General features: G+C 55.4%; 2 protein-coding genes across 5 annotated transcripts in view; one reads left to right on the top strand and one right to left on the bottom strand.

Moving 5' to 3' along the window:
* The window catches only part of RSPH14 (radial spoke head 14 homolog), a 94,759-nt gene that overhangs the window by 822 nt on the left and 69,929 nt on the right, over nt 1-24,008 (top strand). For 3 of the 4 annotated variants that reach the window (XM_070628184.1, XM_070628185.1, XM_070628182.1), the window contains exons 1-4: nt 2,603-2,720; nt 3,888-4,144; nt 5,219-5,321; nt 8,688-8,806. In XM_070628184.1, coding sequence (XP_070484285.1) covers nt 3,946-4,144; nt 5,219-5,321; nt 8,688-8,806 — 421 coding nt within the window. In that variant the 5' untranslated portion in view covers nt 2,603-2,720; nt 3,888-3,945. Of the gene's footprint in view, nt 1-2,579; nt 2,721-3,887; nt 4,145-5,218; nt 5,322-8,687; nt 8,807-24,008 lie in introns of those variants that run through there. The other variant, XM_070628183.1, reaches the window with a different exon arrangement.
* Nucleotides 16,167-24,008, bottom strand: part of GNAZ (G protein subunit alpha z) — a 53,616-nt gene continuing 45,774 nt past the window's right edge. The window contains exon 3 of the mRNA XM_070628180.1: nt 16,167-17,981. Coding sequence (XP_070484281.1) covers nt 17,637-17,981 — 345 coding nt within the window. The 3' untranslated portion in view covers nt 16,167-17,636. The remainder of the gene's footprint in view (nt 17,982-24,008) is intronic.

Genomic DNA, 24,008 nt, shown 5'->3' with positions numbered 1-24,008 from the left:
TTACTATTTTCCAACATATTATGTAACCTATTGTTTATGTTGCTGGTGTGTCTCCCTCCATTGAGAGCACTGAGCAGGCCTTTTTGTGTTCAGTTCATCAATGTGGCACACCGGCCAAACTGTACTGAGTGCTAAATGTTAAATGAGTAAACGAACGTTAAATTTAAAAAAAGGTGGAGAACAGTGTTTGAAGTATGCTGCCACAACATTAAAAAGTAAATGAATCATATTTACTCGTATAAGTCTAGCTCATCTTTGCAAAGATACCAGTGGTTGCCACGAGCAAGGACAGCCCATCGGCTGGGGACCAAGAAGGGAGGCAGACATTTACTTTCACACTTTTTGGGTTTTCCTCTGTGTGCATATATTGCCTATTCAATAAATAACTCAAATGAAAACAAACAATTTGGAACACAGGAATTACAGTCACATCCCCCATCGCTGGCTCTTCCAGGTCAGCCCTGATGAATTTCAACGTGCCTTCCTCCTTCAAGTCTTCCCCGCGGGCGCCTGCTCTGTGCAGTCACAGCATGGGAGCTCTTGCTGTGGCACTGGCATTTGATGCGAGTCCGGCACCTGCAGCAGCCAGGAATGGACAGGCCTACCATTTACTGGCCTTAATCTGCATAGGTCTCAATCTAATGATGCCTGAATATCATGTCCCTGGCTTCTAGAGCTCATGCTACCAAAATTAATTTCCATAATTAATGGCTGTTTAAAAGCTGACCTGCGTCACTGAGCTCCTGAAAGCTAGTTTCTGTTTGGAGAGTGAGGCGTGCGGGGCTGGATGGCCTCCAGAGGCACTCGTAAGACTGCGTAATCGTGGAAATGAGACAGCAGTTAGCTTTGGAGAGGAGGATGGGTCTAGCCTAGGGGAAGAGGATGCAGGCATCAGTAATGTCCTGGTGGTGAATTCACAGGAGATTATGATATTTTTATGTTTCACAAATTGACAAAATGCTATGTATAATGTTATGTGTCTATATATATTTTTTAAGATTTTTAAAATTTTTCCTTTTTCTCCCAAAGCCCCCCAGTACACAGTTGTGTATTTTCAGTTGTGGGTCCTTCTAGTTGTGGCATGTGGGATGCCACCTCAGCATGGCTTGATGAGTGGTGCCATGTCTGCGCCCAGGATTCGAACTGGCGAAACCCTGGGCCACTGAAGCAGAACGCATGAACTTAACCTCTCAGCCATGGTGCCGGCCCATGTTATGTGTATATTTTAAAAGATAAAAAGGAGATTGAAAAATAATACAATTGAATGACAATTAAAAAAAGAAAACACTGTGTAACTAGATTCTGAGAGGCCTGGGGTTCCCAGCTTTGAGATTCTACTTGACTCAGCTCCCTGATTTCACAGACAAGGAAAGGATTTGCCCAGTGAGCTAGAACTGGAATTGGAACCCAGATTTCCTAACTCCCAGCCCAGCGCTCTCCACACCAGATTCCTAAGAACACTAGGATGCTCTGGCTTAGAGAGACTCTTCATGGCTTGGTCCTTTGCAAGACAGCAGTGGGGCCAGATCTCCATGTCACAACATGGCCTCCTTGGCACACAGATTTAAGTCAGGTATCTTCAGTTCAAAGCTAAATGTGCAGGAGGCTGATGCTTGGTGCCTCGCTAGTGAATTTCACTGCTAAGGGCTTAGGCCTAAGGGGTGACCTTACCTGAGTTGCTCTCTGTCTTTCCACGCCTCAGTTTACCCAGCTATAAAATGGACCTGAATATCTACTTCGAGGGTTTGTTGTGAGGATCACACAAGACGGTGAAAGTGCTTGATTCAAGCACATTAACCATTCATCTGCTCCACACTTACTGAAGGCCTCCTGGGATATTCCTGGCACAGGGTAGGGAGTAGACAGGATTGACCGTGGCCTCCGCCCTCAGGGCAGTGGGAGTCGGCAGGGGGGCAGGGGAAGGGGGGACTGAGGGGGCCGAAGGGACAGAGAAGTAAACAGGGAATCAGGGGAGGGCAGTGTGCCAATGGGTAATTAAGCTATGGGACGGTTTACTAATCTTGAGTTGGGGAGAAGATAGGCTTCATGGAGGAAGTGTCTATCAAGGCAGCCCAGGCTGCAGGAAAGAGTTGGCTACTTGGGGGGATGAAGAGAGAGTCCAGCATGGCTGGAGGGGGCCATGACCCAGCCCTTGAGTGGCAGGCTAGGACTTTGGACTTTGTCCTGAGACCAATGGGGAGCCACGGCAGGCCTTTATGCAGGTGGTGGCTGGGTCTGGCTTGTTTTCAAGAACAATTGCCCCGCTCAGCAGTGTCCACTACAGGGACCAATCTGTGTCATTACCAGTCAGTCAGCTGCAGAAGAAGGAGCACGGGCCAGGGCTCTGCAGTCCTGGGATCAGGCCTGTGTGATCTGGGATTAACTACTGAATTTCGTTGAGGTTCTGTAAACTGGATGTTACAACCTCACGGGTTTACTCTGAGGATTAAAGCCATGCGAAGTGTCTAGTACAGAAAACGGCGTACACAGTCACTTCCCTTTCCTTCTGTATCACGAACAAAGCTGAGTCTTTGTTCCCCACAGAAACCCAGTAAAGTATTATTGTCCCCTCTTTACAGCCGGTCCCAGCCCGGGGCTGTTCGCGCCTGCGCGGTGGGCGCCGAGCGTGCGGAGGGCGGTGCTGCGGCCGCCGCCGGGGTCGCCTGGCAACCGGGTCCCTAGCAACGGGCGTGCTCTACCCGGACCTCGCGCTGGGGCAGGTGAGCGGCGGCGGCCCGACAGGGGCCCGGGGACAGGGGGCTCTAGACCCACCCATTCCAGCTTACACTGTGTCCGCGGCCTCACGCCCCGAGGCTCTGTTATTCGCGGCCGGACTCCTGCAGCCCACGCTTTTAGAGGAGGGCAGGCCCCTGTCCCCAGCACCCACCGTTCCCTGTGAAGGAAGCCCAGACAAAAATGGCCGCGTCCCTCCCAGCCCGGCCGCCTCTCCTCCTTCCCTCGTCACCTGGTACTCGGAATCAGAGTCTAGCTCACCTCTTTTACCGGAGTAGATTCCTACGGGGCTGGGACCTGTCAGTGCCACTAAACGTGGTAACAACCACCACCACCACCATAGTAATAATCAGAGCCAACATCTCTGGAGCGCTCGGGTGCCGGGCTCATGAGTATCAGTTAACAGGACAACTCTGGGAGGGGGGAAGGAGGTGCTGGTATCATCTCCCTTTGCAGCTATGGAAAGATGGAGGGAGTAACTTGTCAACGGCTACCCGTGGCCTGGGTCTGGAGCCAGTTCTTAACTACTAAGCCACGCTGCCCAGAGTTGCTCAAAGTGTGTGTTTGTGTGGAATCAAATAAATTAAGCTTTAACCTTAATTCCTTTTTTTTGTGGATGCACTGGAAGCATCTGAATATGGGTCCCTCGTCGGTAAATGAGCTTGACAGATTTGAACATTGGCTTGTAGCCTGACCAGTTCCATGACCTCCAGCAAGCTCCTTGTCCCTTAACCTCAACTTCCTCCTTTGTAAAATGTGGATAATACAAGTCCCCTCCTCCTGGGGCAGTTGAGTTAGATACTAGGTATTGCTGGCACAAGATAAGCACTAAACATAGTGGCCAATATTCGTGTCTGCTTGTTTGGTTTGTTTTGTCTCTGCAGTGCCTTTGACTGAAGGCCCAGTGTGTAAAGTATGGGTGGTTTCTTCTGTCATTAAGCCTGGGAGAACTCTGGAGTTTGCAGTTTGGGCTGCTACTTACCTTTGCTGTGACCTTGAGCAGATTCCTTGATTGCTCTTAGCCTCGGTTTGCTCATCTGTAAGATGGAAGTAAAAATATCCATCTGCTGCCCTTGCAGTTTTCAGGATCAAATGAGAAGTAGCTTCTAAATCACGGTAGTAGTAACGACAACTTTTTGGGTTCTTTTAATCAGTGGTTCCTGCAGAGCTTCATTTGAAAGCTAGAGAGTCACCCTCTGCAGGTTTGAGGAGATGGCCAGTGCCCAGATCTCCATGTACCTGCCCCCCGATGTCAACCCCAGCCAGGCTGCCATTGCCTATGGCTGTCGGGCGTTGCCCAAGCTGAACAAGGAGCTGCAGTCCGAGGACCTGCTGACGAGGCAGAAAGCCCTCATGGCTCTGTGTGACCTCGTGCACGACCCTGAGCATGTCTACGTGGCCATCGACATAGGTGAGAGTGTCACAGCCCAGGTGACCATGACTGGGGTCTGGATGGACAGTCACAGAGTGGGTCAAGGTGGGAGAAGCTGAGGTGACTGGCCTTTTCCCAGCATCCCTCCCAGCTGGTCAGTCCGTTCTTGTTCGGACACCACCGGCTCCCCACCCAGAGCCACGAAACGGCTCCCTCTGCTATGGCTCAACCAGGTGGCCACAAATCCACCAAACAGCCCTGTTTATCTGTGTCATCCACAAGGCTGTCACAAAAGGTAGGCATGCACACTACTGAAACCACTCATAAATCTGGGACCTATGTCCCTTGTCTCCCACTCTCCTAATTACCAAAATAAGAATCGGGGTGACTTTAGTGGCATGGTCACATGCTTCCCAGATCAGGCACGTGATGGGTGAACTGCCGCTTCTCCCTCCAGCTGTATCTGAAGGTCTGGTTTAATTCCAGAGGCCGCGGCAGTCTGAGCATGGCCTTGGACACTGGGTGGAGCGTCAAGAATAAGGATTGCTATGTAATGAGCTTGGCTTTGGACCAGCACCACCCCACGTGTAGTGGCCGTGTTATCTTAGTCCTCAGAGCACCGGCCGTGGGAGGAAGGAGCATCCTTAACCGACAGATAGAAAATCAAGCCTCAGAGAAGGGGTGTGAGACTGGGGTTGCCTGATAAATAAATAAAGCAGGACTTTTATTTGCTCAGTTTGGCATCCCGAGGTGTAACCCATTCAAAGGCACGTGACTGGCTGGGGACAGGGTTGGAATTTGACCCCTGGTCTCTCCAAATGCAAAGGCCATTTTCTTAATCCCATGGTAGACTGCGAGAGAGGGCGCTGGTCGGAAGCGTGCAGGGAAATTCACCAGGGGGGTTAGATGAAACAGTCCCTGGGTGGGAGGCTTTCCAGCACTCAGAGCCACCTTCGGTGACCCTGCACTCCTTCATAACCGACACGATTCCCCATGCCCCAAAGCAGTGGAACCTCTGGTGCTCTCCTGTTGCCCGACCTAGGCCCACCTGTTGACTTCCAGGTTAGTTGACTTCTGAGAGTGGTAAACGTTCAAAGTTTCTCTGCCTCTTAGGCTGCCTGGAGAGCCTGAAAGCTTTGCTGAAGGACACCAATGACATGGTGCGGCTGAAGACCACCGAGGTGCTCTACATCATGGCGACCCATAACGTGGGCAGGTGGGCAGCTGTCTCTGGAAACCAATGTCACGCTTTGGAACCACACCCCAACTCTGAGTGGCATGCCCTTGAACGACCTTGAGTACTTGTAGCACAGTTCTTCTGCAGGACTTCTGTTTGGCCAGAACAGACCCCTGTGGGACAGTTTTGGTTGCCTCTGTGGAGGCCTAATGGGGCTTCTGTTCCAGGCCAGTTTTTATGTTACTTTCCAGCTCTGAGCTTCACCCTTTGAAGCTGGAAAGTTCAGGCCCCGCATCCACAACAGTTTAGCCTTTTCTTCGCTCTTTATGGGGATCCCAGTTCCCGCTCCCAGACCCCCACAAGGGCCTGTGGCTTTGGCTCCCGTCCCAGGCAGGTGTCAAGACACCAGCCTCAAAGTACACACCGGCTCTGACCTGGTGGCTTCAAACTCTGCTCACGATGCTCAGGTTCTTCTAGCTTTCTGGCGCCTGGAAACGTCCCTTCCTTGTGTAAGCACAACTTTGTATTTTGTGCTTAAAGAGACAGTTCACCCAGCATTTTGGTTAGGAGTCAGTTGGTGTGTACGTGAGGGGGTGGAAGTGCTTTCCCGCATCAGCTCAGTTTACCCTCTTGATCTGGGATCGCTAGTTTTATTTTGTATTGAAAACAGATCATAAGCCCATAAGAGCTCACAAACAGCCCTCCGGCTCTGCCCTGGGGCCGCCGCCTGGTGTGCGCATGCCCAGAAGGAAGAGGAAGGGAGAGTGTTAATCACAGTGTTGATGGAGAGCACAGGGGCTGGGGGCTCACCATCTGTGGGCTTGTTTGGTGTAAACAACAGATGCCCCTTTGGAGAAGCTTCAGGTCCTTTCTAGGGTGTCAGGGCAGCTCACAAAACCCAAGGCCATTTAGTCCTCCGTCTCCCAAGCTCTCGGTGCCGCGGTGTCCTCACTGCATCCGCTCGTGGGGCAGGGAGTTAAATGAGTTGGTGCACGTGAAGTGCTCAGCCGGGTGACATCTTGGAAACGTCCAGCCCACGGCCTCTCTCTGGGGACTGCTGCCTCCCTCTCCCCATGGACAATCTCTGTGAACTCACACGCCGCCTCCTCAGGGCCCTCTCCTGATGTCTGCCTCAGTCCCTCAGTCCCCTTGACCTCCCAGCTCCCTGGCTCTTCTCTGGGTTGTAATTTCAGGTCACTGGAAGGGGATGTGTCAGCCAGGTCCCATGTGCAGCCCTGGCCCAACAGGTCACTATGAATGGGGTGCGTGTGGGGAGGCAGGGCCACTGCGAGCACCCAGTTCACACATTTTGCACCAAGAAGGGCCATTGGGTACCGTGGACAGAACGGTGGGCAGTGGCATGAGCCCAGTCCTGGGCAGGGAGTGTGGGTGTCCTGTGCTTTCCTGCTCTGGGCCCTGGCAAGACTCTCGGTCAGTCTCACTGTGTTGTCTGAGACAGACCCAGGGGAGGTGCTCGAATACCTCAGGGGCACAGAGGAGCGCAGCATCGCTCATTCTTCCTGCTCCGCCTTCCTCTTTCTGGACCTGAAACGGACATTAGGTAGCAACCCCCAGTGACGGGTGACGGACGCTGAGAGGAGAGATGCTTGAAGCTTGGGCAGTTATAAGGACACTCCGACCTCATGAGGGTGACCATAGGTTTGTTTAGAGGCACAGGAGGTCTGCACTGTGGGGAGGGGGCCGCTGGCAGTGGTCATGTTAGTGGGGTTTGGGGGACAGGACACACACTCCGTGAAGAAACATTGCTGACTGAGGACCTGATATGGCCTGGCCTGCACACCCCTTCATTGTTCTCCGTCATCCCTCACACTGACCGGAGCAAGGCAACTTGTGTGCCCGGGGCCCAGGATTCCAAAACCCCGGCTCGCTCCACCACACCGAGTGGAACAAAGGATGCAAAGGGCTGAAAATACCCGGGGCTGGCTTCCGAAGTTCGCTCAGGTCCAGTGGCGGTCTTATAACTAAAGCCAGTCACTCGCGGAGCCCGTCAAGCTCTGAATAATGAAGCATGTTGAAACCTTCTGCCCTCTTGTCCCCAGACAGGTAGTGAAGGGAAGAGGGCTGAGGGTGGAAACCCGGGGCTTGGCATCTTGTCACTTTGAGGAAATAGTTTATGTGATGGCCCACAAACACAGCCACTCTCAAAGCAGGAGTGACACGGAGTGGATGACCAGGCACTGAGTGAAGGGGCCCAGACACCTCATGCCGAGTGGCCAGCGGAGGCCCCTATGACTTTCTTCTCCCAGGATGACTCAGAACTCACCATAAGGTTGAGTCCTGGCTAACGAGGCAGGGCACAGGTGGTCAGGCACTTCCTGTGCGCTGGGCATTGGACACGGGCCTCACCCTGAGTTCCCGCTTCTGCCTGACCCCAGCCCTGAGAGATGGGACCTCAGAAGCCCGCTCACTAGATGCGACTAGCTCCAGTAGTTAGTTGGTTAATCACAAGGAATGGTTAAAAAGCCAGGAATCGAAGAAATTGTATATTCCCTTTAAACAGTTCATTTTAATCCCAGACACAAATGTCTCAGCAGTCGCCAATCCCTCCGTGCCACCCAGGCCTGTCCTTGGATATGGGCCCACTGGTTGGAGTTTCTTGGCATCTTTTTTGTTTAAATCACATCTATAACATTATCTAATTTGCAGCTTTGGTTTCTTTAAAGTAGAGCAAGAACTAAAAGACATTAATGAAGTAATCTGCATGCAGAAACCTTCTAGAATCTTTTACAATCATCTCGCTTTTTTTAAGAGACTCACTTTTGAGTCCTCCCAAAGCATTCAACTCTGTTTTCTAAGGAAATGAAAAAAACCTCTTCTCTCATCTAATTGGCTTACCTAATATTTAATTAACTTATATAATTATAACAACAAGCATAATAGGCATACATAGGTTTGGAGGCGGCAGCTGGCTGCTGGCAAGCCTGCAACTCAGCTGGGAGAGGAGGGAGGGCTGAGGGGGCCCGCCGAGCTGCCTGCCCTGGAGCCTCAGTGGGGTGTGATGGGCGGGTGGAGAGAGGCCGCCAGCTCAGCCCCGAAGTTTAGGGGAGGTCGGCGGCCAGCTTCTGCTGCCTCATCCCTGTTTTACAGATGATAGCACTGAGGCTCAGAAGAGTGAAAGGATCCAGGGGCACAAAGAGCTTGAGTGGGAAGGGGCAGAGCAACGTGCCTCCACCACACACGCCACACTGCCCTCACGGATTCTGTGACATGTTATCCACCTCTGGCCTTTGTCTTCTCTCAGGAAGCCAGAGGAATGTGGTCGGCACCAGCCTGCACGGGCGCAGACTCCACGTGGGGGCGGGGGTGGCTAACTGCCTCTTGTTCTTACTGGCCCCTCTCCGGGCATCCTCTTACTTGTGTCTAAATCGGACTTCTCTTCCCCAGAGAAGGCTTTTTGAAGTACGACGTCATCCATGCCCTGTCCTACCTGCTGCACGACCCGCAGGCAGCCTGCCGGGAGAACCTGCATCTGGCGTATAAGCACCTGGCCCAGGTGCCCTCAGGTAGGCTCGCGGTGGGCACTCAGGTGGCCCTCGGTCTCCTATCCAGGTCAGGTCTGCGTCACACTGCGGATCATAGTCCACAGCACAGTTCTTTAGAGTTATGTTTTTATTAAGGTACAACATACATGTTAAAAAGGCACAAGTCATACATGAACATTTGATTAAGCTCTGCTATGTGAGCGTCCGCCGAACCACTACCCAGATAAAGAAATAGGTAGTTTCGCCAGCTCTCCAGAACCTTCCCACATGCCCCGTACCAGTGACCACCCCTCACCACAGGTAAACAGTATCTGCAGTTTAAGACTATAGATGAGTTTGTGCCTCTTTTTAAACTTTACGTAAGTGGAAACATGCGGTCTGTAGTATTTTGTTCTTAGCTTCTTTGCTTCAAGCTTTGTCTCTGAGATCCACGTACATCACACATTACTGATTTTTGCTGACTTGAGCTGGAGTGTGGTGTCCACGTTATGTGAGTTTACTACAGCGTACTTATCTAGTCTGTCACCGAAGGACGTCTGAAGTGTTTCTAGCATATGGCTGCCGAGAAGAGAGTGGCTGTGAACGCTCTCACGATGCCTTTCGATGGACGTGTGTGTGTGTCTGCTGAGATATACCTGGGGGGGCTCGCTGGGCGTGGGATAAGTTTACACCCAGCTCTAGAAGGCACCACACGGTGCCCCAAGACAGTTACACCAACGTGCACTCCTGCCGTGGCGGATGGGCATTGCCTGTCCTCACCCACTTGTGATCTTTCCTGTCTCTTTATTTTAGCTACTGTTGTGGGTGTGTGGTAGCATCTCCTTTGGGTTTTAATTTGTATTTCGCTGGTGATGATAGCCCTGGAAATGTCCTCTTTGGTGAAGGGCCATAGCACGTTTTTAAGGATTAAAGAAGGCCACTCCACCCCTTGGTTCGATGTCCCTTCTCCCTCTAATCGGATTTGGAGTCCAGGTAACGGCCACCCGCTGACCACAGCAGAGGGTTGAGATTTGTGTCAGATTCACATCCCGTCACGAAGCAATGAGCGTTTTCAAACTAGGGGCTCATTCCAAGAGGCAGGATATCAGGCCTTAATGGGGATGCCTTCAGTTAAAGGTGGACAGACAGACATCGTGGCCCCGAAGCCAGACAGACCTGGGTTCTCTCTGCCCTGCCCCTCGGCCCCCGTGTGCCCCTGGACAGGCTGTCGCCTCATCTCTAAAGCGAGGCTGAAGGTACCCACTCAGAGGCCTGAAGTGAGGGCCAAGCGAGAAGAGGCTCGCCAAGCACGTAGCACAACCCTGCATGCAGGGCACTGTCAACGTCAGGGAGGGGGGTGGGTGCCCCGAATTAAGGTCCCAGAGAGAAAAGACTACAAGAGGCAGGCTGAATGGAGCAGAGCCCCTGGGGCCTGGAGTTGCTGCCTCGACTCCCTCTAGCTGGGCCTGGCTGTGTGTGGGGGAGCACGCTAGGCCGGACCACAGAACCCCCTGGTGGTCTTTTAAAAAGACCATCCCATCTGTGGCCCTATCCCAGGCCCACGGAATCTGTCTCTGGGAGGGCCCTGCACACATCTTTCTTAAACGCACCTTGGCAGATTCTCCTGTGTGGCCAGGGTTGAGGGCCCCTGGAATATTGGGGTGTCTGTGAAGGACTAGTGCTCGGGGCTGAGCTAAATGTGCTCACCACGCAGGAACTCTCCTTCTTGGGGTGCAGAGAGAGGGGACTGGCTCTCACCCAGGGCTCTCAAAACTATTGTGAGCTCTTTAAGCATCAGGGAAATAGAGAGATAACGATAATGAATGTCAGGTACCATCACCCCACTTTGCTAAATCTGAACATTCTACCGTATTTCATATTTGCTTGAGATTTTTGTTTAAAAAAGAAAACACAGTCCAAGCACCCTTTGAAGCTCCCTCACCCAGCACCCTTCTCCTGCCCTCCCTGAGCCACCAATAATTTGGTGACTATGTCCCCAACGTATGTTTTTATATCTTACCACAGACGTAATTATATAGAGATCTGTCCTTGTTTTAAAACTCTATGTAAATGGATCTTGCTGTAGGTGTCCCTTTGCTATTAAAAAACGGAATGTGATAATTTGGAGATTTATGTGGTGTCACAGGCTCCATTTCATTGTTATAACAGCGACATGCCCTTCCGGTGTCTGGATGTAAGCTTCCAGTCAGTATCCTCACCCATGCCCAGCTCACCGGCACGCCGGTGGTTTCCATTCCTGAGCATTCCTGCTCAGGTTTTTCTGGAGTCCCTCCAAGGCCTCGGCGGGAGGAGGGTGTCATTGTCGCGGGGCACAGAGATTACAAGCCCTCAGCTTGGCGGGATTCTCTCCTGCTTCCCAACCCACCTCCCTTGGCCAGCTGCATCCTCACCAGCAACCTGCTGGTGCGCTCTGCATGTCCCTGTTGTGTGGCTTTGCTCCCTTGACTGGGAGAGGGGCATCTTTCCTCTGCCCGGTGCCTCCTGGGAGCTGGAGCTCATTCTGTTGAGCTGTTTTTCCATTTCTTATTGATTTGAGGGAGTGTTTCATTTATCCAGCCCCTTGTGGGTCACACACATCGCGAACATCATTTCCCAGGCTGTTTGCCCGGCTTTTCACTGTTGGTTTCTTCATTGGTCCAGCAGTTTCTTACTGGAATGTAATAAGTTTCATCAATCTTTTCCTTTGTGTTTTTTTGGGAGGAGGGGTGCTGTGTAAGAGAATTTGGTGCTGTTTAAGAGCTTGTGAAGATATTCTGCCGTATTTTCTCCTAAATGTGTAGGGGTTTCCATTTTTACATTTAGCTCGAGAAGGTGCCTGGGACAGATTTTTGTTTTTGCTTTGAGCTCTCCTCATGTAGCCCCGGCCAAGCCCGTGCTGTCTTCCTTACAAAAGCTCTGTGGTGATCTGGGTTCTGGGGGCCAGGCCCCGACCCCACCCCACCTCCCTGCACCTTGTTCTGGGATCTCCAAGCACTCGGTGCACCAGGAGGAGTGGGGGGCTGTGGTTTTGACAAGCCCGTTGGGGGTCCCGGTGGTGAGCTTCAGCCCTTGATCACAGGGTTTCCTGGGCGCTGCACGTTGCCTGGGACACTGTGGTGAGGGATCTGTGGCAGTGGGGTGGGGCGGATAGTTAGAGGGAAGGAGGGAGACGTGCAGTGTGGTGGGTGCCCCAGGAGGCATATCGGAGGGGGCTCAAGCACTCTGGCTTCTGGGTTGGCCAGTGTGGCTGTGTCTCAGGGGGTGTCCACGCTGGGCCTCGGCGTGGGGTGAGGGCTATTTCAGTGGCTCCGCTCTTAGCAGTTCGTGACCTTGGGCAATAGCACAGCCTGCTGGAGCCTCCGTTTCATCAAGGAGCACAGGCAACTGTGCGGTTTGGCCAGGACAGTCTGCACCTGGGGCTGAGCTGGCTCTCAATCTGGTGGTCACTAGCATGGGTTTTCTAGCATGGCCACACCGGAAGGCACCCTCTGCACCTGATGGAGAGCTTGGCACGTGGCTGGTACTCAACAGACATTGGTTATTTAGCAGGTTTTACGCCATATTTTTAAAGACCGTTTGGTGTTTTCTTGCTGCAATTCACTCACTCGTTCCTTCATTCATTCCACAAATACGTTTTGGGCCCTTGCTCTGTTCCAGGCACTGTGCCTCAGTTGTTTCCTCTGTAATGTGGGGTGTCTGTGGGGAAACGGAGGTCTTCCCTCTGAGTCCTTGCACTTGGCCAGGTCTGGCATGTACCTGGTTTCCCAGAGTAACCAGCAGGGGGTGCCAGAGGACCGATGACGGCCTCACGGGCTGCTCTGCTCTCAGGCCCAGGGTGGTGGTGCAGTGTCAGGCAAGGAGAAACCAGCATTTAAGTAGAGGCAGATGCCATGCAGAGGCCACCAGCCCAGGCCCCCGGTCCGCGGGGCTCTGAACGACTGCCAGGGACTCTGGAGGAATCTCTGTCTCCTCCTCTGCTTCTGCGAACCCCGTGTGGAAACAGGTCTCATTTTGCATCCCCGCATTCTGTAGGAGGGAGCTCAATGCTGAAATGAAGGATTCTTCTGTAACTGGGTTTGGGGATGCAGCTAAATAGCCCCAGGGTCCCCAGAAGTGTCTCCCTGCCAGCCCACCGGCATGGCCCAGGCCCTGTGAGCCCTCTGACAGTGGCTTTGGGCCCTGACTGGTACCCCTGTGAGTCTGGCCGCTCCGTCCCTGTGCTGGGCTCTGAGCTGCTGACTTGGCTTCAGCAGCAGCACAGTGCAGGCACCGCTGTGTCCCCGAACCGCCTGTGTGTGGCCTGGGCTTGGGTGGCACTGTGGGGTGAAGGCGGCCACCCGCTCCCTGCCCAGAGGGGAGCACCAGCCAGGGTGGGAGGGAGGCAGTGAGGATCCTCTGTGGATTCTGCCTCCTTGGCCTTAGAAAGGCACAGGGCTGGGCTGGGGAGGGACAGGGCGTGGCAGGGGGACCTGTCTGGATGTAGGTCTGATCCTGGCAGTTTTGAGGGGCAGAGGGACATTCCTGGACTCATACCATCTGGGCTAGAGAGAAATCGGGGGTGGCTGTGTGTGGGGGAGCTCAAGCTGTGGGAGCGGAAGCCCTGGAGTGACTGCTGGAGGAGCAAAATGGGGTGTTGTCCCCCTTTCGTAGTGCGCCTCAGCCAGGTCGGCCCCTACACCCCCGCTCTCCTCGGGGGCCACCTGGGAAGGTGGCCCAGAGCAGCTCCCTGCTCCTCCCGGTCCTGACACCACAGGGTGGAGGGGTGGGGCTGGCTGCGTCAGCAGGGTGGGGTACATGAGGGCCCCGGGCATGTCATCAGCCTGACAGTCTTTGATGGGCAGCTGCCCCCTTCCCAGACCTAGCAAAGGATGATGCCCACCCATGGTGACACTGCCCACTAGGTTCCCAGCCTGGTGCACCTATTCAATGCCTCCTCTCCCCTCACCCTCCCCACTCACCTGCCCCTTCCAGCCAGGAGAGCTGTTCCCGGTCTGGCCCGTCAGGCCCATCAGGCCCGGCCGTGGTCCCAGTGGCTATCCTTGTGCTCCCTCTTGGGGCAGGTGGCCTTTCTCAGCCTTCTCCACAAGGTTTCACAATATTCCCAGGTGGTTTGGGACAGCCCATCACACAAGGAATTCCCAAAGGGGTCATGTCTTCCCAGGGCACATGCAGGGCAGAACCAGCTGGCACTTGGCCTAGGACCTCCCTTAGCACCGAAGCCCCTCACCTGGCTCCTCCTGGGTGAGGTGAGTGCCCCAGGGTGTCATCCAGCCTGTGTGGCCCCCTCATCCTCATGGTGCCGGCCGCCCTCCTCAGCACTTGGCACAGTGCCAGCTGGACCACACCCCATGCTTGTTTTTCCTAGATGGCTAGGGCTTCACGTGGGCTCTGGGGAGTGTGGACAGACGAGCACAGCCACTGGGGACCCAGGCCCAGTTGGGTCACTTGTTACACACTGTGTGACACCAGAAGCCATCCACTCTCAGGGTCTCTGCTTTCTCTTCTGTAAAATAGAATCAATAATCTCGGCTTCCCAGAAGCAGGGGAGGATGGAATTAGATGAGCGAGTGTGTCCTGGACTCAGCCAAGGGCCTGGCGGCCCAGCACAGTCACTGAGGGGAGCTGGGGTTATGACACTGTCACTGCCCCCTTGCAGCATCTCGGGTGGCCACATGGGCTACAGCGAGGATGGCAACACCCCTGGAGCCCTGGGATCAGTGTGTCCTGGGAGAGGGAGTCTGGGCCCACGATGAGAGCTGGGCTGTGGTTAGTCGCCTGCAGAGGACGAGGCAGGACCAGCTCCCCTTGCACAGAGAAGCTTCTCTCCCCTTAGGGCCGTCCTCCACCAATTCTTGCCTCCTCTCGCCGGTCCCCTCTGGTCCCGAGCTCATCTCCTTCTGGCTAACACTCCTGTCTGTGGGCCTCTCCTGGACTCAGCTCAGCCCCTGCCTCTCCCAGGGCACAGTGGAGGAAAGGGGTGGGTCAGATAGTGCTAACGCCCCTGCCACCTCACCCTGGCCCTGGTGTGGATGCTCTGTGGAGAGTAGGGGAAGGGGACTTCCTACCCCCAGGGAGCTTGGCCCTGAGGGACGGACGGATCACGGACTGTGAGGATGGGAAGAGCAGAGGGATCCGTGGAGCCTAGGGGGTGTGGCAGGCTCTTGTGAGGAAGGACTGGTGCAGACAGATGGCAGCGGAGGGCAGGACCCTGGAAGAGTCGGCTGATCGAGCTCTGAGAGCCAGGAGGAACACTGTCCCGGGGAAACCTCCACTCATCCTCGAACACAGGAGGACAGAAGGCAGAATCCTTCTATTTCCCTCTAGCTGTGTATTTTTAGGTTAAAGATGCTCATGGTGAGATTACTGCTCTTTTCACAGTTGGCATTAAAAGCGCAAAATAAGTCTCCAAGATTTTAAGTCACACGTTATTTCTTCTTATACAAAGCCCCCTTGGGTTTTTGCTGTTTGGTGATGGGGAAGGCATGACAGGAATCCCCACATTGGCTCAGGGGTGGGGGAGGTGAGAGAGCCAGGTCGGTGTGTGTGTCTGAGTGCTGTGTGTCTGCACGTGTGTGTGTGTGTGTGTGTACGTGCCCCTCGCTCAGGCCTTCGCGCATGGCCCTGGACTGGAGGCGGCGGTGTAGAGGCTCTGCGCTCACTGTGGCTCCTACCTGGTCCGTCCAGGTGCAAAGCCGTCACGGGCAGAGCTGGGCAAGGACCCAGGCCTTGGGCGTCTCCAGCCCCCTCTGCTCCTCCTGGGGAGGGTGACTCCACTGCTCCCTGATCTTGACCTTGGGCGTCTTTCCTCATCTATAAAATGGGTCACCGCTGACTACCTGCTGTGGTGCTGCCTGTTAAATACAGTAGCTTGTAAGGAGCCCGGTGCAGGGTGAACATACTTCCTTGACTTCTAATTAGCGTTCTCTACCACTCAGAGATGCCTCTGACTGTGCAAACAGAATCAGCATGTGGTGGCCCAGCAGGGCCCCTCGTCCCCACCCCCTGCAGGGCCCACCCTGCACCGCGGGTGTTGTTGGCACCCTTTGGGCTCTTCAGGGGATGACTGTGGCCCTGGCAGAGGTGTCTTTAGGGTGTGAGGGGTCTGGGTGATGGTGCAGGCTGGGCCAGTGCTGGGTAGGGTCTTGGGGACAGTAGGAGAGGCAGACGCCGTCACCACCCCCAAACCAGCCCCTGGGGACACTCGGCCTGGCAGATCGCCCCCCTTCTGCAGCTTCTTGCCTCTTGTGAGGTTATTCTTGATGTTCATTTCAGAATGATTTTACCTAACTGCGTGGAGGGGGGAGAGAGAAAGGGACATCAACATGGAAGGCGTCCCCGCCGCCCTCCTGATGGTACCGAGGACAGCAGCACATAGCCATGCACACAGCACCCGGGACGAGGCTCAGCTCATTCAGGGGATTTTATTTTCTTAAAGTAGACCATCTTTGACTTTCATCCCATCACCAGCTCCTCGTTCCCTCTGTCCGTCTCTTCAGTCCTTGGCTGTGATCCGCACGCTGACCTTGGACACATGGGTACTGAACAAAGGCTGAGAGAGAAGGTTTGGCAGGGGCTCTGGCAGGGCCTTCCCTCTCGGCGGTGGCAGCAGCGGCGGTGGGCTCCTATTCACAAGCGGCCCTCAGCCAGGGTCCTTTCGCGGCGCCGGGCCCTGGGGTGGGCAGGGCTCCCTCAGGCTCCCGTGCTGGCTGAGCCTTCACAGGATGCAGTGGGCACCCGGGGCCCTGTCTCTCGCCTCCCCTTCCTCCACTTGCAAAGCCATGGATAATTTACTCTTTAAGTACCAAGACAGTTAGCTATTGTTCATTCTCTCCAGATGAAGAACCTTCTTTAAGTACATTACATTTATTTTCTGAAATAAAACGAAGCAGAAACCGCACCAGTAACAAGAGGACGCTGCACGGGCGTATGTACAACGCTGCCCCTCGAGGCTGCCGCAGGGCGCCGGCCGCCCCGCATCGCTCGGGAGCAGGGAACAGACTCGTCCAGATAAGAACTTTACACTCAGCAAGCCAGACACAAAAAGGACCACCTGAAAAAAAAATATGTTTTGAAAATCTGCATTTAAAAAAGAATACTCAACTGCATCTGAAATTTTCTGTATTTGTTTTTCTGCGAAACACCACGAGATTTGGCCAAAAAAAAAAAAAAAAAGATGTCAGAGAAGAAAAACCAGATTTTGATTTATAAAACAGACTAGTAGAAGAAAAGCTGGAACCCAGCTGGCCTAGTTTGAAACAAATCGTGCCACTCGTTATTGTGTGGATTTTCGCTGCATATTTTGAAGCTGTTTAAAAAGAGCTGTGAGTGGCTGGAGGTCTGGTTAGTGCTGTTGTCTGGCCTCCTACCCTGGTTCCAGAACGACTGTGGTACAGAGACCAGTGGTGGCGTGGCCAGCAGGACAGGCGCAGGAACCCTGCGCTGGTTTCCCTCCTGCTCAGCAGCAAGGCCCCAGGCGGGCGCTCGGGCAGAGCTGGTCTCCTCCAGGTGACCCGGCCGCCTCTCCCCGTAGTCCCGCGTGAACCCCCATGCAGAGCAGGGCCGAACTTAGGAAGGCAAAGTGAAGGGGCAGGAAGGGCTTGTGAACTTGGTGACAGCTCCTCAAGTCTTCAAGAGACCTCAATGCTTTGGGGAACTTTGCCATCTCCAGACTGTGTGTGTGTGTGTGTCTACCTACCTAGCAATCTATCCATATATATTTATGTTTGCGGAAACGTGGGGCCAAGGAGGCGGAGGAGCGGGGGAACATTCTTCAGGCCCCCTGTTTTCGGCCCCTGGGCTGGGTCTCCCTAGCACGAGTGGGGTTGTGACACCCCGGGGGTTTCGCCACAGACAAACAGGCTGGCCCGGCTCCTCAGCAAAGGCCTATGTACTTGAGATTGTTCTGTATGATGACGTCTGTCACCGCATCAAAGACAAACTGGATGTTACTGGTGTCGGTGGCGCAGGTGAAGTGGGAGTAGATCTCCTTGGTCTCCTTGTTGCGGTTCAGGTCCTCGAACTGCCGCTGGATGTAGACGGCGGCCTCCTCGTAGGTGTTCTGGCCCTTGTACTCGGGGAAACACACGGTGAGCGGGATGCGCCGGATCTTCTCCGCCAGCAGGTCCTTCTTGTTCAGGAAGAGGATGAGCGAGGTGTTGATGAACCAGTTGTTGTTGCAGATGGAGTCGAAGAGGCGCAGGCTCTCTGCCATCCGACTCTGGGGGAGGAAAATGCTGGCATCAGTCAGGCAGGCAGCAAGAGGGGGCCTGGACCCACAGCCCTGCTGGGAGGAAGCCCCCTCGGCAGGGTCTCCCGGGCCAGTGCCGGCCCCCGAAAAAGCACCCTTCTGTTGAGAAGTCCCCCCTCTGCCAGGCCAAATCTGTCTCCACCTGCCTCCCATGGGCGCTGGAGCCCCTGAAGTGGCCAGCCCTGCCCTCCGCGCCCTGAGAGCCTGGCACATGTTTCTAAGACTCCTCTGGGCACCACTGGTCAGGGGCCTTAGCACGTGGCTTTGGGGCTGCCACATGGCCTCCCTCGGCCCCGTGGACCTGGGCAACTCCAACCTCACAGCCTGAGGGCCTGTCCCCAGCCTGCCCCACACCCACAAGCTCAAGTCTCCCATGGGGGACGTGGTTATCACGTCTCCCTCAACGTGAGTGTGGGCAGCCTTCTGCTCCAGCCTGCTGGGGTTTTGACTCAGTTCTTTGAGCCTCGATCTTGCCACGTGGTACTGTCAGTCCTCAGCCAGTCTGTGAGGGGGTGGCCTGCACTCCTGAAACCAAAGGTTCCAGGTCAGAGAGCTGGAGACAGCTCAGCCCTCTGCCCTTGCTGGGCCGTTGGGCTCAGTGAAGGTCATGGACAGCCTCTACCTGCCCAGGGCAGGATCCCGTGGCCCTGCAACCCGGTACAGAGAACACAAGGATGGCAGCCCAGGAGGTGCAGTGACCACAGAGCATGGCACCTGGCCCTTCTTTACTTTTCCTCTTTCTGAAGATCTTAAACGTGCTGTAGTGACTACAGGCTTTTTTTTTTTTTTTTTTTTTGGTGAGGAAGACTGGCTCTGAGCTAACGTCTGTTGCCAAACTTCCTCTTTTTGCTTGAGGAAGATTGTCCCTGAGCTAACATCCGTGCCAATCTTCCTCTATTTTGTATGTGGGATGCCACCACAGCACAGCTTGATGAGTGATGTGTAGATCTGCACCCGGGATCCGAATCCACAAACCCCAGGGTGCCAAAGCAGACCGCGTGAACTTAACCACTAGGCCACTGGATCAGCCCTGTGACTACAGGCTTTTAAGGAACATAATGCATTTGTCTAACTCCCAAACCCACTGTTTCCATGCTGACAATTCTAACTTCTACCAGGAACTCCTGCTGCTGAAAGCTGCCCCTTGTTTTAAGATAAAATGAATGAGCCGAGTATCTAAACAAAGTCTGGAACTAGTTTAGTTGCGATCTGAGGCGTTGGACTTAAGGACTTTTCTGACCGGATTATATCGCTGATGACATGGTGACAAAAGTGGAAGCTGCGGCTGATGCTGACAGTGTGGACACAGGGTGCTAGCTTATTTGACCCTCATACGTTCCTATTCCCATTTTACAGAGGAAGAAACTGAGGCTTGGAGAGGCAAGGCGGTCACTCCCAGGGCAGGCTGCCCGGAGGACGCCACTCTGAAATCTCGCTCTCCTGGGAGACCATGCTTTTCAAAGCCAATCTCGTGCCTTCTTTAGAACAAGCTCAGGAAGAACACAAGCTCTGAAGTGAGCAGTCTTAGGTCCTGCAGGGGTGGGGAGTGGTGCCTTTCTGCAGAAACAGGATGCGGGGTCCCGTCCCCAGCAGAGCCTGGAGAAGCCGCAGGATGTTCCCAAATGTGAGACAAGTGGTGGAATGCAAATCTAGGAATGTCACGTTCTACTGGGAATAACAAGCTCTAATAGATTCCTGGAAACCACATCATACAGACTAAGGTGGCTATCACTTCTCATAGGATGATGTCATAATCACGGGCTGTGCTTCTGACCCCAAATTTTGCATCGGATAAATAACAGATGCAGCCATTAGCACATATTCATTGATTCAATGAGCAAACACTTGCTGAGCATGTCCTGAGGGCCAGCGACAGGTCCCAGCTCTCCTGCCAGGTGATGGAACCCCAGAGAAGGGAGCCCTTGGGCTGTGGGAACAGCAGCCAGGCAGGGCGCTTCCCCCAGGGCTGAGCGCGGATGGTCTGGCTACCAGCAGGTGGGGCCCAGTAGGCCAGTGGCTGGGTATGGAGCTGGGGTTCAAAGGAGGGTGGGCGAGCCTGGAGGGGATCAGGACATGGTCAGGACCTGTGTCCCTGAGCTCTGCTGAGTCACCTGGGGTGAGAGCCGGGGTGGTTCTTGTGCCCAGCCCAGCTGCGCTCAGGTAGGCCACGGAGCCTGGGAAGCCAAGGGGCAGAAGGGCCTCCCCAACAAGCTGAAACGGCGCACGTGTGGTGGCCAGTTGTCATGCTGAGGGCACTGCTGGTTGGTCTTCTGTAGAGCATATGTGTGAGGGAAAAGCTCGGCTGCTGAGTCCTGAGGGGGCCAGGCCCCACGTGGCAGTGGAGGGTCAACAGGCGATGCAGCCCTCCACCCGAACAATTGTCTTGGCCCTCTTCCTGCTCAGCACACACCCATGCTCCTGACTTCAGGCTCCACTGACCAGTCCCTTCTATCCCGTGTGAACTTGGCCCCGTGGATGCCTCTCAGCAGACTTTTTGGAGCCTGGACATGTCTCTGAGCCTCAAGGTCCCTACTTGGAAATCCCAGGAATGCAGGCATTTGCCTCACGAGGCAGCCCAGTGAGTAGGTGTGGCCGGGCAGCCATGCCCCTGGCCACCCCTCACACATGCTCCTAGGATCACCATTGTTGGGCAGCCTCATCAGGACCACAGACCAGGTGTCTCCCTCATCTCAGGCCCTTGCCCGCTCCTGGACTCCTCTCGCTTTGCTGGAGTTTGAGGGCTCAGGCTCCCAGTTCCCTCCCTTTCTTGGGACAAACCACAGGGAACCACATTGGCCATCATTTAGGCACCTGGGAGATGATGGGCATCAAAGAATAACCACGAAATCTCTATAGTGTGGACACCCTGCCCCATGGGCCCCACCAGGCAGGATTCAGGAGGGCCTGCAGGAGGCCAGACCTGGTGCCAGCCTTGCAGAACCACAGGAGCTTCAGGGCATGTGCAGCCCCGGGCTGGACGCCTCCCTGCACCTGCCATCCCCTAACACCCACTGGGTGCTCACGGCCACAGTGGGGTGTTGCGCCCTAGGGGCCTCGGTGATTCGAACCAGGCCCCTCGGCCAAGGAGAGGAGCAGAGCCCAGGAGGCGGGGGGAGGGCAGGGTGGGGCCAGAGCCCCCAGTCCTTTGGGTACTGTGGTGCCGTCATTGTGGCACATGTGATCCTACGACCCGAGCACTGCCAGGTGGGCAGAGCAGTGTCCTGACACCTCAAATCACAAACCATTGAAAAGGAGTGTGCTATTTTGGGCTGTAACTCTGGAAGCCATGTGAAGTGCACACCAGTGTGAGTATGGCAGGAAGGAACCCGGGCACACCTCTGCCTGGCCTCCAGGCCCCGGGCAGCAGCAGCACACGCCTCCCTTCTCCTCCCATCTCCCCACGTTCTGCTCACCCTCCGTGGCCTCACTCAAGGCCCCTTCTTCCTGGAAGCCCCCATGACTTCTCCTGCCCTTGAACCCCTGATCACCTTCCTCTGGCACATCTGGCTGTGTCCCTTGCACCAGGATAAAGCCCAGCCCCTCAGTCTGGCCTTTGGGGCCTCCCTTGGCGCCCCCAGCCCTTTGCAGGTGTGCATGGCCTGGGGACCGGCTGTGGCTCTATTCTTCTTCTCCCCGACCCCTCCCTGGGGTTCCATCCTGCCACCAGTTCTCCTGTGACTCTGCCCACTTGGTGTCATGGGTCTGCTGCTGCTAAGGGCCCGGAGGTGGTGAGACAGGGTTGGGTACCATCCTTGTGTGGTTCGACGGGGCTGCTGGGCCCCTGGGGCAAATGGGGCCAGGGTGGCTTTGGAGTCACTGGACTCTGCCCTCTACTGGGCATCACCCCGTGTCCTGCCCCGGCTTCCACCAGCCCAACGCAAACATCCTTCCCTCAGACCTGGAATCAGAGGAGCCGCTTCTGCAACCCGTCGCCGTGCTGCCGTGGGTGGGCTGCCCATGTCACACGTGTGGAGACGGAGGCCTGGTCAGGCCGACTCCCAGGGCTCAGGTGAGAGCTGTTTCCACCGAGCACACATTCTCTTCTGGCGAGAAGGCCTCCTGGCTGTCACCTCTCCAGGCGCCATGGGGCAGCGGGTGGGGGTGCCTCTCCTGGGAAGAAACGCACCCGCTAGAGTGGCCTGCGATACCAGCCCGGGGCTCTGACGCCCACCCAGCTGTCGCCAGGGCCTGCTCACCAGAGAGATGGCCCCTTCTAGGAGCGTGGGGTTTGTGTGCACGTTCATTCAGATAACAACACGGAGCAGACACTGCCCATCAGAAGCCTACGCAACAGCATGAAGCTCACTGCTTGGCAGTGAGGACCCAGTGGCTGGTGACAAAGCACGTCAGACGCAGAGAGGCAGTTGGCGGCTGGATGCAGTCCCCAGGGTGGCACAGAAATCATTTCTGGCCCATTTGCAAAAAGAAAGCTTCTACCCGGACAGCTCCAAATCTACTCAACACCACTGAGCGGCCTTCCCCCAGGGCGGCGTGTGGGTGCTGCCTGCGTAGGCCGAGGCTGCAGCCGATGATGTGTCCCTAAGGGTCCCCAGCTCGCTGGCCAAGGAGTCTGGAGTCTTCGTTAAGTGCCGCATTCGGAACAGAGGCCTTTAGCCCGAGCACAGCTGCTGTGTGACAGCACCTGTGGTGGCCTGGACAAGACTGGCTCCTGGAACATTCTGAGGACACCAGAGACTGGGGTGAGCTGAGGCACAAAGGGGAGCCCATGTCCGGTTGGTGAGGGGCCTCGGCCCCTCAGGCCTGATTCTCCATGAAGGCTGTCCTGGTGTCGCCAAAGGGCAGACAGCCCTGGTTATGAGCCTTGGGGTTCACTCTTACCACCAGTGCTTGCCGTGCACTCGACAAACCACTTCTCCTCTCTGGGCCTCAGCTTCCTCATCTGTACAATGGGATGGTCATGACACTCAATGCCAGGACTGTTGTGAGGAGGAATGCAGGTGGTGATGTGAGAAGAATCCGGATCTGCTGGGCCTTGTCCCGTGGCTCTACGGCCGCCCCAGTGGGTGCTTTCCTGTGCTACTCGCTGCCCCTCACCTGTGCTCTGGGGCATCCACCATCTCCTCTCATCGCGAGGCCTGCCTCCCTCCACCCCAGCTCAGAGCCACTGTGGGATGCAGGTGCCCAGCTGCAGGGGCAGCTCCCAGGATGAGATGGAGGGGGCTGACTCTCCTGGCACCAGCAACAGCTCTGTGCAGGCGTAGGTCCCCCATCCGCCTGGTTCCTCTGGGAGGCTCCTGGAACTGCTCAGCCTGGAGAGCCGATGGCCGCCCAGGGCCTTCCCCACTTGCCGCCCGGACCCTGTAACACACGCTCGGCCCCTTGCTCCCTGTTAGGCCTGTCTCCTTGCGAAGTTCCCCTGACTGTTTGTGGGGCATAGGACAGCTCCAAGTGCAAGGGCAAGCATGGCTGGTCACCACTGTTTTCCCTTATTTAACAGTCAGGCCCATGAACTCTGTCCTGCGCGGGCTGCCCTCGGTTTCCTATATGCCGGCTGGGAGGGCGACGGCTGGTTCCCAGAGACCTGGTGCTGGACCTGACTGTGGACCCCTGAGTCCAGCCCCTGCACTCTACAAATGAGAAGCACGGGTCCCCCCACATGCAGAGGAGTCCTAGAAACATCTCCTGCATGGCCACTGGTCAGCCTGAGGGAGAGGAGGCAGCAGGCACCCTCTGGGTCCTGGCTCCCTCTCGGAGTGAACTCTGACTCCCCACACATCTCGGGGGGAGCATTTCTCAGCCCCTCTAAGGCACTGTCGCTTCTAGACGGAGGAGCAGGGTAAGGGAGCTGGCTAACGACCTTTAGGCTGCCAGCCGCCTCCGGTCTTTCCCACCTGGGCCCTCCTGGGCTCACTTCCACCTCCGGTCCTCCCTCCTCACAGGCTCTCCTTCCTCCTTCCAGAAACCTCTGAGCCAGCTTCTAGCGTCTCCTGCGCTGGCCTTCAGTCTGTGACAGAGTGTGGGGTCCCATGACTGGCG

The sequence above is a fragment of the Equus przewalskii genome, chromosome 7 (assembly GCF_037783145.1).
Source record: "Equus przewalskii isolate Varuska chromosome 7, EquPr2, whole genome shotgun sequence".
Lineage (NCBI taxonomy): Eukaryota > Metazoa > Chordata > Mammalia > Perissodactyla > Equidae > Equus > Equus przewalskii.
This window is presented reverse-complemented; position numbering and strand designations above follow the sequence as displayed.